We start from the raw sequence: 12,500 nt of genomic DNA, 5'->3' as shown, positions 1-12,500 counted from the left end.
TGTCCCGATGAGGAGAGTTGAAGACCAGAAGAGCTAACTGCTGGGTTTCGAATACCGCTGCCCCAGTTCGACCACTTTCTTAACAATGAACACTTCATATTGCGCGTGGTTTCTTCGCGATGTTTAACTAGCTGAACCGGTCCAAAACCTTGTACATTACAAGCGGCAGTCATATTCTCAAGTATTTCTTGAGTTCCGTGACGAAAAGCTTCTTGTAGAAAGGAATTATGATAGCTTGTCTGGTAGAGACAAGTGTCGTTTCGTCTATCCATATTGTGCGGATCATATTCGTCGTCTCACGAATTCCAGAAGGAGGAAGAGATTTTCGCGCTGATTCCATCATCTTCGCATATTTTCTGCTCTTCATTATGTGGGTAGAGATTAGAAACTCGTCTCTTCCGTCGGTGCTTCTTCGGTGTCGGTCGTAGAACGTCATGAGCTGAGGGGGAAATGGTTTCAATATGCTCCGCGGCGGTACACAAATAACATCATCTATAGTCATATTTTTAGCAAAGTATTTTTTTCCGCCAGTCCAAACTTTCTTTTGATTCCAGGTCATTTCCTCGAAACTTCGGTTTATAGAGATTAGAACTCTGCCACATCTTTTGTGCAACAGTGCATAGTCAGCCTTCTCCTTGGACGGTTTTTTTTTTTAGATTTTGCTGTGATCTTAGTATGGAAGAACTAATAACTTGCTACGGACCGTTGTAATAAATACCAATAATGCAGAAAGGAACTTGAAGAAAAAACTATCAAGAAAAGAAAAGAAAAAGGGGTCTGGGTAGTTTTTCGACACTTAGATGGCACTCAGTACACGCCTTCACTGAATGCATATCATTGCTCCGACGTTTTACGTCGACTACATGTAACGTGTGGTTTTCCACATTGTTTTTGTTTGTTTTGTGTTTTTTGTTGTAATGTGTGTTTGAGGTGTCAAGGGACTGTTTCTGAAGAATTATACCTTCTCTAAGTTTCTTACTGTTAAGAAGCAGAAGTAAATTTTAATTTTATTCATCCTTGATTCTATATGCTGAAGCGTCGGGTTCTCAGTAAGTGTATTCGGCCTTGAAGTTCTTCGCCATCACTCCATGTGGATTATTTGCAACGCAAGCGTACACGCCTTGGTCGCCCATTGTAGCCGGATCTAAATTTGTAACCGTAAATAAAGCTCTCTGTACGTTTTTTGGCTTCCTTCGCATTCTTGAAGACCATCACAATGCGCGGGACCAAAAATATAGTTGGGTCAAAACGACATGAAGCACGGTGCAGCTGCGTAAGCGGTTGCGCTCGAAGCGGCACAGTGGAGCGTAGCGATTAGAGTCGATTGAGGGCCTTTTCTATCATCGTCCAATGTGGTTGCACCTCGACTCCAACTGCTTTCTCCGCCGCACCGCTTCGTGCACAGCCGCTTACGCAACTGCCTGTGCTTCATGTCGTTTTGACCCGACTATAGGTGCAGTTCGCTTATTCAACTGCACTGAGCATCGTGTCATTTTGACCCGACTATATAAGGACTTTACTCATCGGAATCTTGTTCGGAAATAGCTTTGTCAGACTGCCTAAAATCCGAGTGTTATCATTCTCGAATATAACAAATTGGTTGAGCCCAACGATATCTTTGGAGAAATGTTAGCGCAGCATCAATTGAAGATATTTATTCGTCTCCTTCTGTATAGATATAGTATTTGTGATTTGCATGTGATGTGCATTTGCGCGCCCGAAACGCGTACGCAATTGCGTACGTGCTTCATGTCGTTTTGACCCTAGTATATGTCGATGCATTTGTCCAATAGAACACTGGGACAGTTCAACAAGCATGAGTATGACGCGGCAAAACATGTTACATTAAGGAAGTTTTGAAGGAGTTATCCTTCCTAGGCTCTACATGTCTTCTATTGCTGAAATTTTAATTGAGACCTTTTTTATCGCTGTTGTCCCTACAATAAATCACCTTCGAAATCGCAAATCCAGACAAAGTATTGTCGATAGTTATACTACCTATGGTGCTATTTCTGCCTGTTTCTCAGAGATGGGATAAAGGAAGACCTCAAAGAGAGAAGAGCAGAAGTGTTGGCTGAAGATGCAGAGGCGGGACACAGCATTCGCTACGCCAGTCGGAACTTCGCCAATCGTAAAACAGCAATGACTGCTCTCCGGACCCCAGATGGAACAACGACAGCATCGAGAAGGGAGATGGAAGAGATCATTCGCGACTTCTACTCAGATCTCTTCGACAGCCACGTCCACTTTCCTACTTACAATTTCAGGGAAGATGGACATGTCATTCCAAAGGTCCTCCCTTCCAAAGTCCGACACGCCATCATGTCGATGAAGAATCGTACTTCACCTGGTTTCGACAGAATTAAGCCTGAATATCTGGGGTACCTACCACCGGTCCTCATCAACACACTGGCGAGGCTCTTCACGTTTTATCTGTCGGAATACAAGGTTCTTAGGCTATGGAAAACCAGAAAGATTGTGCTGCTGTATAAGAAGGGAGATCCACTCGACATCGGCTACTATCGTCCAATCTTACTGTCTGTCATCTACAAGCTCTTCAGAAGAGTAATCCTAAACAAGATAGAAAGGACATTAGATGAAGGACAGCCACGTGAGCAAACAGGGTTTTGAAAAGGGTTACAAGCATCTCTACATAAAGATACTTCGTGAGTTGTATAGCAACTTCACGATCAAAATTTCCCCATTCTACAATGATGTCATAATCGACGTGAAGAGAGGGGTTCGTCAGGGTGACACAATTTCACCCAAATATTCAGTGCCACTCTCGAGAACGCGATGCGGGGATTGGAATGGGATGACATGGGAGTGGAACTTAACGGCCGGCATTTACAGCATCTTCGTTTCGCTGATGACATCGTTTTTATAACATCAAGCATCAATCAGGCGGAATGGATGCTGGCCGAATTTGGTGAGACGTGTAAAAAATCGGTCTTTGGCTGAACCTAGAAAAGATGTTTATGGGGAAGTGATGGGTTTCTGATGTCCCATTCACGCTCAACGGAACGAACATATCCGAATACTCCAGCTATGTATATCTGATGAACCAACATGATGAACGACTTGACTTCCGAGCTGGGCAGGAGGAAACGAGCGGCATGGGGAGCATTCAAGAGTATTGAGGATGTAGTGAAGAGAACCAAGAACATCCGGCTCCGTACTCACCTATTCAACGCCACCGTTCTTTCTGCTTTGACCTACGCTTCAGAAAAAAAGTAGGCGTTTCGCAAGAACGAAAAAAACTCGATCAGCGTCATAGAAGGCGGAATTGAAAGGTGATGCTAGGAGCAACCCGCTTTACGCAAGTGAAAGAAAAGATTCGAAGTTCACTCCTACGTCACCGATCGAAGATCAGAGACATAGCCGCATATGCCAAGAAAAACAATATTAGGTGGGCCGAACACGTGATGCGCTTTAACGACAATCGTTGGACCAGAGCCGTAAGCGACTGGATACCACGCGACATCAAACGCACCGCAGGAATACCACTGACCCGGTCAGACCTCTTCACAAAATCTTTCAAAGAAAAATACGACGCTCTTCGAACTTCTCGCGAGAAGAGATGCCACTGGGCAACACTGGCGCGCGATCGGGACAAATGGATGTACCAAAGACTCACCAATCTCTAGCTTGCTCCAGAGCATGTCGTCTCCAAGGGGTTTTTCGTAGTACTGAAATGTTTCCATCTAACGCTGGAATAAACTCTAGTGACAATATATTAAAGATTATAATTAGTATCCATGTTTACTTTGCTGAAGTCATATCGAGCTCTAACAGCCAAGAAGGAATTGTAGAGATTTGATAATGGTTGTTACTCAAGTATTTTAGACAGAGTTACTCTACATTGGGTGCAGCATGTACCGCTATTCCTTCTTAATCCTTGGCAAAGAGATAGTTGGGAATGGGAAGCACTCCAAAAGTGCCCTAATCGGTAACCGACTAGTGCGCATAAATCTTACATAGAGTGGAAGACTCATTCTCAAATGCCAAATGCGGATTGCGGGAAAGCCACCTCTAAGTCCATTTCCGTTTTTTATTTATTTATTTGTTTTTGAAAGTACTGCATAATAACAAGCCCCTAAAACACACTACGGCGGCAGATTTTGCTTTCCGCAGAGGGACACATTGGAGCAGAGCAGCCTCGGGGCAGGCTTTTACAGCTTACTATTCGCAATTGTGAGGACATGTAAAGCTTTGTCCTTGCTTCATTTTCTGTCGTTCCTCCAATGTCGTTTTTAAGCTTCTGGACGCTATTGCTTCTTTTCAAACTTATTGCTACGTTGCTTATATTAAAGAGGCGTGTTTCTTCTACAACTCCCATTCTTTTCTCTTCACGTATGAATTCAGCTTCTGTCGTCTCTTTAGAGTCGTTCTTTAGGTAAATATAGTTTTACTTTCGATGCATTACTATTCTTGTTTATTTCTACGTTGCCTATATTTAAGAGGTATGTTTCTTGTGTAAGCTTCTGCTGTTTTCTTTTCATAGGTTTACGTTTTTATCTTCTCTGGTTTCTTCAAAGTCGTTCCTCATATCAGTCTATCTTTACCTCTGATTCATTACTGCTCTTTATTCAAGTTTATTGCTAAGTTGCTTACATGGAGAAGGTATGCTTCTTCTATGAACTCATGTTGTTTTCTCTTCATGTGTGGTTTGCAGTTTCCTTCGCTTCTTCAGAGTCGCTCTTCACGTCTGATGATACGATAGACTAATGTAAGGAACGACTCTGAAGAAACCAGAGAAGATTAAAACGTAAAACCATGAAAAGAAAACAGCAGAAGCTTACACAAGAAACATACCTCCTAAATATAGGCAACTTAGAAATAAACTTGAATAAAGAGCAGTAATGTATCGAAAGTAAGGCTACATTTGCGTAAAAAACGACTATGAAGAGACGACAGAAGCTGAGATGCATACGTGAAGAGAAAAGAACGGGAGTTTGTAGAAGAAACATTTCTCTTTAATATAAGCAATGTAGCAATAAATATAAGAAGGAGCAATAGCGTACCAGAAGTGATGTTAGACTGTAGAGAAGAACGACATTGAAGAAACGACAGAAAATTAATCAAGAACAAAACTTTACATGTCCTCACAACGCGAATAGTAAACGGTAGAAGCCTGCGCCGAGACTGCTCTGCTCCAATGTGGCGCGCCGCGACACGGCTGCAGAAACAAAATCTGCCGCCGTACTGTGTTTTAGTGGCTTGTCTTCATGATATGACTTGGCTGTTCACTTCCAGTAACCCTGTTAGGATAATTTGGTAAAGTTAAGGTATTAGATGTTCAAGCTCTATCTTCCTTTTTTCTTTAAGTAGTTTCAGCCTACATGTCATTCTCGAAGACAATGCTTAAATTTTGAGACCTCAATTGACTCATCTATTCACTTCAACTGATGAACTGTCGATTGATGAACTATCGACTTCGCAAATGGGAAAGCCGTTCGACAGTTAAGGACCATTTCTATGCTCTGGGAAAAAACTTTTTGCTCTCTAAATGCAGTTCGGGCGCCTTAGTTACTCGTACTCGAGCACCTTCTTACATTTGCTATCTATGCAATCTCAAGATTTCCCTAAGTGATCCAGTAGGTTTTTCTATGGAGAGGCTAAGGTGTGTAGCCAATGTTCGTCTATTCATCTCTCTAACAAGAACAAAATGATAACATGTTACTGATCTCAACTACGTTATTCTTAGACGAAGTGTTCTCCTATCACTTAAAAGAGCTGGTTGAGGGCGATATGCAACTTGCTTTCTTAGTTTCTTGCCTAGCACCTTAGCTAAGCTGGATCTTGCTCTTAAAACGATCCGAAGTTGTACCTCTCTAAACTTATAAGAAGGAAAGTGATGTAATACTTTTCTGCCTTTTCTGCCTTCCTCAAAACGTTCGAGCTGTTGTTTTGTCAAATAAAGTCAGAGAAAGCTTTAATGGCACTGCACTCAGCTGAAAATTGATAAAAGAAAGCGATTTCCTCGTAAATGTTCGGAGAGTTTCTAAAGTTAAGGAGAAGAGCTCATAAATTTTGGGGCAAGTTTTTTCCTTGTGTAGATGAAAGATGTGGGATGAGAATGGTTTTGGAGGCAACTGAAGACTTACAGTTGGCAAAAAAACAGCAGGTGCGGTAGGAGAAAGTTTGATTCAGTGAGGTGCCGCATATTACTACAAATGTGGATGTAGATAAAGGACCGAAAGTTAAACAAGAATTATTGTGAACACTGCACTTCTAGCTCAGGGAAGGAGAAATGTGGCCGAAATCTGTCCGTTAAAAGCGAAATTTGGAAGAAATATGTTTAAAAAACGTTTAAAAAAGGTTTAAAAACGCTTCACGAAGGTAGTATAGTTGAGCGAAATACCTCTGGGTATCCATATTTTAGTTTAAACGACCCACTGTGCGCGAAGAACGTATGCCAGGATCCCGCTCCTTAGAAGAGGAAGGAATGTATACGAATTCTAAATATCTTTGAGCCTCCTCCCTCTGTTTCAGTCGTAAGCTGTGTCGATTCCCAACGGCACTCCAAATGTTTTTTTGATGGATATTTTAATACGGATATTATTATTAATACAGGGATATTTATATATTATTTTATATTTTATACTATTTTAATATGAATATTTTAATATTGATGGATATTTTTTGTGGAATATATATAATATTTCTTTAATATAATAAGCAATAGTATCTACAGTGCAAATAACGTACGTGGACGTTGTGTTTCGGGTGTAGTTCAGCACCTTCTTTATACCACTTTATTGTCGGTCTTGGTTCTCCCTTGGCTTTACAAATGATTATTAGTTTATAACCAAGCCGAAAGGTTTGACTGAAGTGAGATCCAGTGACGATATGAGCACTCTGAAATCCTAAAATTGTGATGATCATACAGTCGGGTCAAAACGACTCGAGGCTTAGCGCAATTGCTTGAGTGACTGCGCTCGAAGTGGTGTGACCTTTTACTCATCTTTGCAATTTCATAGAAGCTAACGAGTGTCCCACTTCGAGGCCCTGGTTTCGCAATCACCATTCTTCAAGCCGTTCTGACCCGTTCGTTCTTTGACTCTTTTGTTTGTCAAGATTACCCGATTATCTGCAAGTTGAGTGTGAATAAGAGAGAATTCAGCTACTTGTGCGAATTGCAGATTGCTTTTCCCTTTTCCCTTTCCACCTCTTCTACCTCCGCGACCATCCACAGTTTCGGCGACGAGAAAGATGAAGAGGAGAAGAAATCGCATGCGAAAGATCAAAGACGTTCCTAGGAAATACGTGCAACACCTTCATCCGTCTCTCCGCTCAATCGTTGAACGGTAGCTAAGTTTGTATTATAGGTTAGATCAGAATGTGTATTGGATCAAAACGACATGAAGCTCGGTCCAGTTGTTGACAAAACGATTGCGCTCGATGCGCCACTTACAAAACGGCGCCAACCTTCAAGTCGTTTTGGCTCGACTATACCATGCCGTCATGCATCGTCGACGATCGATATTAATCAATAAGGTTTCGTAGCGGTGAAAAGAACCATGACAATGAGTATTCGTATCTACTAAACGGATGGTTTTTGTTTCACTACATGCTGTATCCCGATACTATATTATGAAGAAATGGAACAAGGAGACCGATGAAAAGCGCACTACTTTTACTCGCACTAGTACCAATATTTACATTTAAGATGACATTAGAACCTGCTGTTAAATATGTTAAGTTAATCTTCTACAAGCGATATGATACAATATGTTGTCAGGTCAGGACGACGTGAGGCCTGGTGCAATTGCATAAATGGTGCGAAGTGGTGCAGTCAAAAATTACTTATTTCTGCAATTCTGTTTGACCTTTGAGGATTCCACCTCGATAGCGACTGCGCACGCAAATGCACCTGGCTTCAAGTAGTTGTTACCACGCTGTACTTCTTTATTTAGCAAAACAAAGGACAGTGAAAAGCGCTACGAGTGCTCAATTTGACTTCATCACGAACATATGTAGTGCTCAGCTTTCAAAAATCATTAGAATAGTGGTTCAATGAATCCTGCAAGGCGAGTTTTATTGGATCGTGTATTGTGGCTTAATCTTTTGTTTCATTTTGTAGGTTTGGAATGCAGGTATGTTATGCATCTTGAGAGCGAGTTACTATTCATAGTAATACTTGCACTCAGTCAACCTTCACGATGAATTAGAGGGGTTTTAATTAGTTCAATGAGTTTCGAGCTTAGGGAAATTCAGTGACAGAAAGAGAACAGCATGCGTAGTAGCGAACATTTTTGTGGAGAAAAATATGCGTCCGAGATTTGTGTGGAGCTTGATGAGCGATTGTATCGATTTAAAGCTAGAGTGTAATAAGATATGTGTCAGAGTTGCGAGGTGGGGAAAAGATAGCTTCATTTTAGAGCTGAGGAACTGCTCTAAATGAAGTAACATAAGTCGGTTAATTTTTCGAAATCAGTCTTTTTCTGTAGTTAACTATCCCGCTTTCACTGAACATGAAATAACGTTCCAAGTTATCTGATTTGCTCATCGATTCGACTAGATCGCTGCAAACTTCCCTGCATTCGTTCTCTGCATATTTCCGTTGTTTGACGATTTTATTCCTCTGATTTGTTACTACTTCGCAACCCATTGTCTTCTGTCGATTCTTGGTTTTATCATTAAAAATCGTTTCTTGATTCAATTAGCCACTTTACAACTGTTAAATCAAGTGCATTACTGCTTTCGATATGCATTCCGTTGCGTCTTTCAAGATTCTTTAACGGCCTCATCAGGAATTGCATGCGCTTCCTTTCACGGAATTTATAACTATGTAGAAGTGGTGCATAACGCACCACTTCTACATAGTTATAATTGCAAACACACAGGAAAAGCTTTTTGCCTTTGCCGCTAGTGACACTCACATTTGACAAATTAGGTTGCTGTAATATTTTGCAGAATTCAACTTGTTCAATCAAAAATTTTTCATTCAGTCCTACTCGTCGCTGGAGGGTACGACGACCTGAATGCCTTAGGATACGGAACCGAATACTGTATTACCATCCCCATGCACGAATTTTCCCCTGGTTCTGCGAAACATGCACTCTGTCGTCGCGCTTCCTGTCGGTAATTCAGAATCACAGCTGTCCCAACAAGAACCTTTCTAGACATGTGCAGGACTTCACTAATGGTAGGTGTATGACATTTTCACAAATGCAGGCAGAAAAAACTTGCACTGACTGAGTTTTTTTTTTTTTTTTGTTGCAAAGAAGTGACAGTTCTCGTTCGAGCACAACTGAGTAGACTCAAATTCAGAGCAGAGAATTGCGCTGCTGGGCTTTCGAAGCAAAGCAAAAGATGCACTTGCGGTTATGGAACGTGTACCCAACCCTCAGGTTGTTCTCCTGCCACTTATTCCAGCCTCATGTGTAGTTTTGTTTTAATTGCGCCTGTTGCTTTCAGGCTGTGGATCTCGGCCGAGTTCGCTTTCCTACAGAAGATGGTGACTGTTCCTACGCATACAACATTGTGCCGCGTTTGAGGTGAAGTGTCTCATGATCCTTTCCAGAAACATGTGGCTTTGCATTGTTCATACATATCTGTGATTTCAGCGAACTTTGTTTATCTGCGCTTAGCTTTCGATCAAACGCGGTTGTTGTGTCGAAATGCGTCCAGAAAAACTTTCGTCCTCCACTTTCTGAGGTTTCTAATTTCGGTTACTGATTATTTTTAATGCGAATTTTGTATACATGCGAAAACCGTAGAGCTCACTTGAGTAGATTGGCATATGTGTTCCGATACTTATTCTTGCTTGGGTGGAAAATCCGCTGTTACTCGTTTGTTTCCTTGCCTCGTACACACTCTGCATGAAACCTTGCTGAGATCGAACGCGCATGATGATACTCCGTGCTATTAGTTAGCATATTATTAGCGTTGATTTCTGTTGTATTGTATTAATGCTTAGTGTTAAGAAAAATGCAGCTCGTCTTTTTAAAATTTCCTACTGGTGACGAAAGAATGTTCGACTTATTATTTTGCTCCTCAAGCTACTTGCTACTCTTTCTTAATTTTTTTTTGCGATACCGTTCCCCTAAAGAGGAGTTTGGAAGTTGAAAACTGCAGTGTTGCTACTTATTGAAAGTCGCAACAGCATTAAACCTCTTTAAATATATTGATTTTAGTCGTATAATCAGTCAAAGTAATTTACTTGCGGAAAAAGTTGGGTAAAAATCAGTGTGATGCGTTTGCTTGCAGCATTGCAGATTCCAGTAAGGTTTTAATTAGCACATCATAGGATTCAGTTTGCAGTAGTCACTTTTTATTTGTTTCGAAATGACTTAATTTTATTTATAACGAGTGGAACAACATTTTCCATCTGCCCATCTGCCAACGTTGCTTCAAGTGATTGCCACATTTAAAATCGTGTAATTGCGGAAGAGCAAGTAAATTCCGGTCAAAAAAGACGTTGGTGACTGTGTTTGAATCGCTGCGGCTCTCTCCCCCTCCTCCTCCTCCTCCTCCTCTCGCAGATGTTTGGGGTCTATCATTGCATCGAGCTGGCTTTCAGCCCAGGGCAGAGAGGTCACATCGCGCAAAACTTCACCGTAGCTCCGATGGAAGAACAGTGGGAAGCAACACAGAATTTACCTATTTTTGAGGGTACTTTGCTCAAAACAAACATGCACATTTTAGTTTTAGTCTCCATATCACTTTTTAGCAATCGACATCACGATACCGTCCGACAATGAGAACAGGTCAACTATGTACAGTTTGTCACATATTATTCCCCACTTTTCGGGAGTACGAGGAACACCTAGAAACAGAATCGTGCCCAAATGATGTAACTCCAAATCCTGTTCCCATTCAGGTACATAGAATTGAAACGCTTTTTGGCAGGACAAATTTCTAGTACTCGGTTTACAGATGTGGGACTGCGGCACTATTCCATTGAACTATGTATATCATCCTAAGAATGCTCATGCTACAAGGTCTCGACTAATGATTTGTTCCTTATGCCATAACGATCAATTTTCTACTTCTCAGCAGTTCCATGAACATATTCTTAATTGCGCTAATAAACTTGCAGTTCTTTAACCTAAACCCACAGTTTTCCCTTCGAAGATGTCGTTCATGTTTATTTATTGCTGTTAAATCCAATCCGGTCATTATGTTCTGAAAAAAAAATTGCTTCTTTGGTAACTAGTTGACGCGTCGAGTAAAACAATGTCTCTAAGATGTGTTGTTGGTAGACATCGGGCGCAATTCGATTAATAAATGTTTTGTAAGGACTGCTGTTCCTCTGCCGATGAAGCCGTAGTCGGGGTAAAACCTGAAGCTCGGTACAGTTGTCCACGTGGCTGAGTTCGAAGATTCGCGGTGAGACCAGTGTTAATCGAGGTAAAGTCGATTCAAAATGACATGAAGGCAGTTGCGTGAGCGGCTACGCTCGAAGCGGCGCGCTGGAGAGAGCGATTGGAATCGAGGTTGGACCATCACGAACTGCAGCAATGGACGGTGGTAGCAAGGATCTCACATCGATCATTACCGCTACGCTCCACCGCACCGCTTTAAGCGCAACCGCTTACGCAACTGCATTGTGCTTCATGTCGTTTTGACTCCATTGTAGGTTCTTTGGTACTTCAACTTGGATACCAGAGCTGATGTCTGATTCTGCTTAAAACTAAAGACACATCACATCCTGCTCACTTCTCGGGAGAGGTATTTTGAAATGTGCAAATAGTCAGACCTTATAGGTGGAAATAGAAATTGGAGAACATTAGTAGCTTGCAGTTATGATTGATGTTGTTTTTGTTTTCGTGCCTCTTTTTTCTTTTTCTTAAACACTCAATTCCGAAGGGACGGACGTTTCTCATCCCAACAATGCGAAAAGCATGGTGCAAGTGCTAAGTGCAGAACTATCGCAAGCGCTAGTTTAATTTCAATCGTTCACCTTCCTCTGTCGCCCCGACAACGTCGTGGTTTCTTGTCTATCTTTACAACATATAGTATTCAGTAAAAAAAAACAAGTGTCAATGAGAGTAAAAAATCGGAACACTATAGTGTTAAAGGGCGAGGAATTCCTTTCTCAAATGGTTCTCAATATTTTGTCAATGCCCCTTACCTCTGCGTGCCTTCTTAGGCAACATATCACGATTTTGACATAGTGCGGAATCCAACCCGAAAGCGTAAAGCTCGGATAATAGATTCCGAAATCCAGCGTGGCTCCGTTTATCTTTTCATGATTGTTGTGAGAAAAAAAGTGGGAGGTGCTGTATTTTACGACGATTTTAGTTTCAACGCTTGCGCAGTCGCCGCATCCAAGTGCGAGCGGTCGAAGATTAGTGATATAGAGTAAGGCGTCTCCAACGCCGTTTTTTTTTAACGACAATTAGGAGAAGATGGACGAAGCCACGCTGGGTTTTGCAATCTACGCCTTCGCTGTGTGTTCCGCACCACTTCAAAATTGTGATGCGCTGCCTTTAAATCTGAAAAACGACCACAAATCATTTCTTGACGCAATAGTAAAAAGAATATTAAAA

General features: G+C 41.5%; 2 protein-coding genes across 3 annotated transcripts; one reads left to right on the top strand and one right to left on the bottom strand.

Annotated features, from left to right (window-relative positions):
* Window positions 1–1,046: 1,046 nt before the first annotated feature.
* Window positions 1,047–7,192, bottom strand: RB195_018277 (uncharacterized protein; the record flags this gene model as incomplete). The annotated part of the gene is made up of 5 exons (XM_064185634.1): window positions 1,047–1,144; window positions 3,638–3,689; window positions 6,712–6,861; window positions 7,086–7,163; window positions 7,190–7,192. The coding sequence occupies 5 exons, from the start codon at window positions 7,190–7,192 to the stop codon at window positions 1,047–1,049; spliced, it is 381 nt and encodes a 126-aa protein (XP_064041515.1).
* Window positions 7,193–7,215: 23 nt separating this feature from the next.
* On the top strand, window positions 7,216–11,055 carry RB195_018276 (uncharacterized protein; the record flags this gene model as incomplete). Of its 2 annotated transcripts, none has more annotated exons than XM_064185632.1 (7): window positions 7,216–7,310; window positions 8,955–9,151; window positions 9,277–9,356; window positions 9,424–9,503; window positions 9,573–9,663; window positions 10,679–10,828; window positions 10,885–11,055. In XM_064185632.1, the coding sequence occupies 7 exons, from the start codon at window positions 7,216–7,218 to the stop codon at window positions 11,053–11,055; spliced, it is 864 nt and encodes a 287-aa protein (XP_064041513.1). The 2 variants fall into 2 exon arrangements, with proteins under 2 accessions (XP_064041513.1, XP_064041514.1); XM_064185633.1 differs by having other exon boundaries at window positions 7,237–7,310.
* Between the last annotated feature and the right edge of the window lie 1,445 nt (window positions 11,056–12,500).

The sequence above is a fragment of the Necator americanus genome, chromosome II (assembly GCF_031761385.1).
Source record: "Necator americanus strain Aroian chromosome II, whole genome shotgun sequence".
NCBI lineage: Eukaryota > Metazoa > Nematoda > Chromadorea > Rhabditida > Ancylostomatidae > Necator > Necator americanus.
This window is presented reverse-complemented; position numbering and strand designations above follow the sequence as displayed.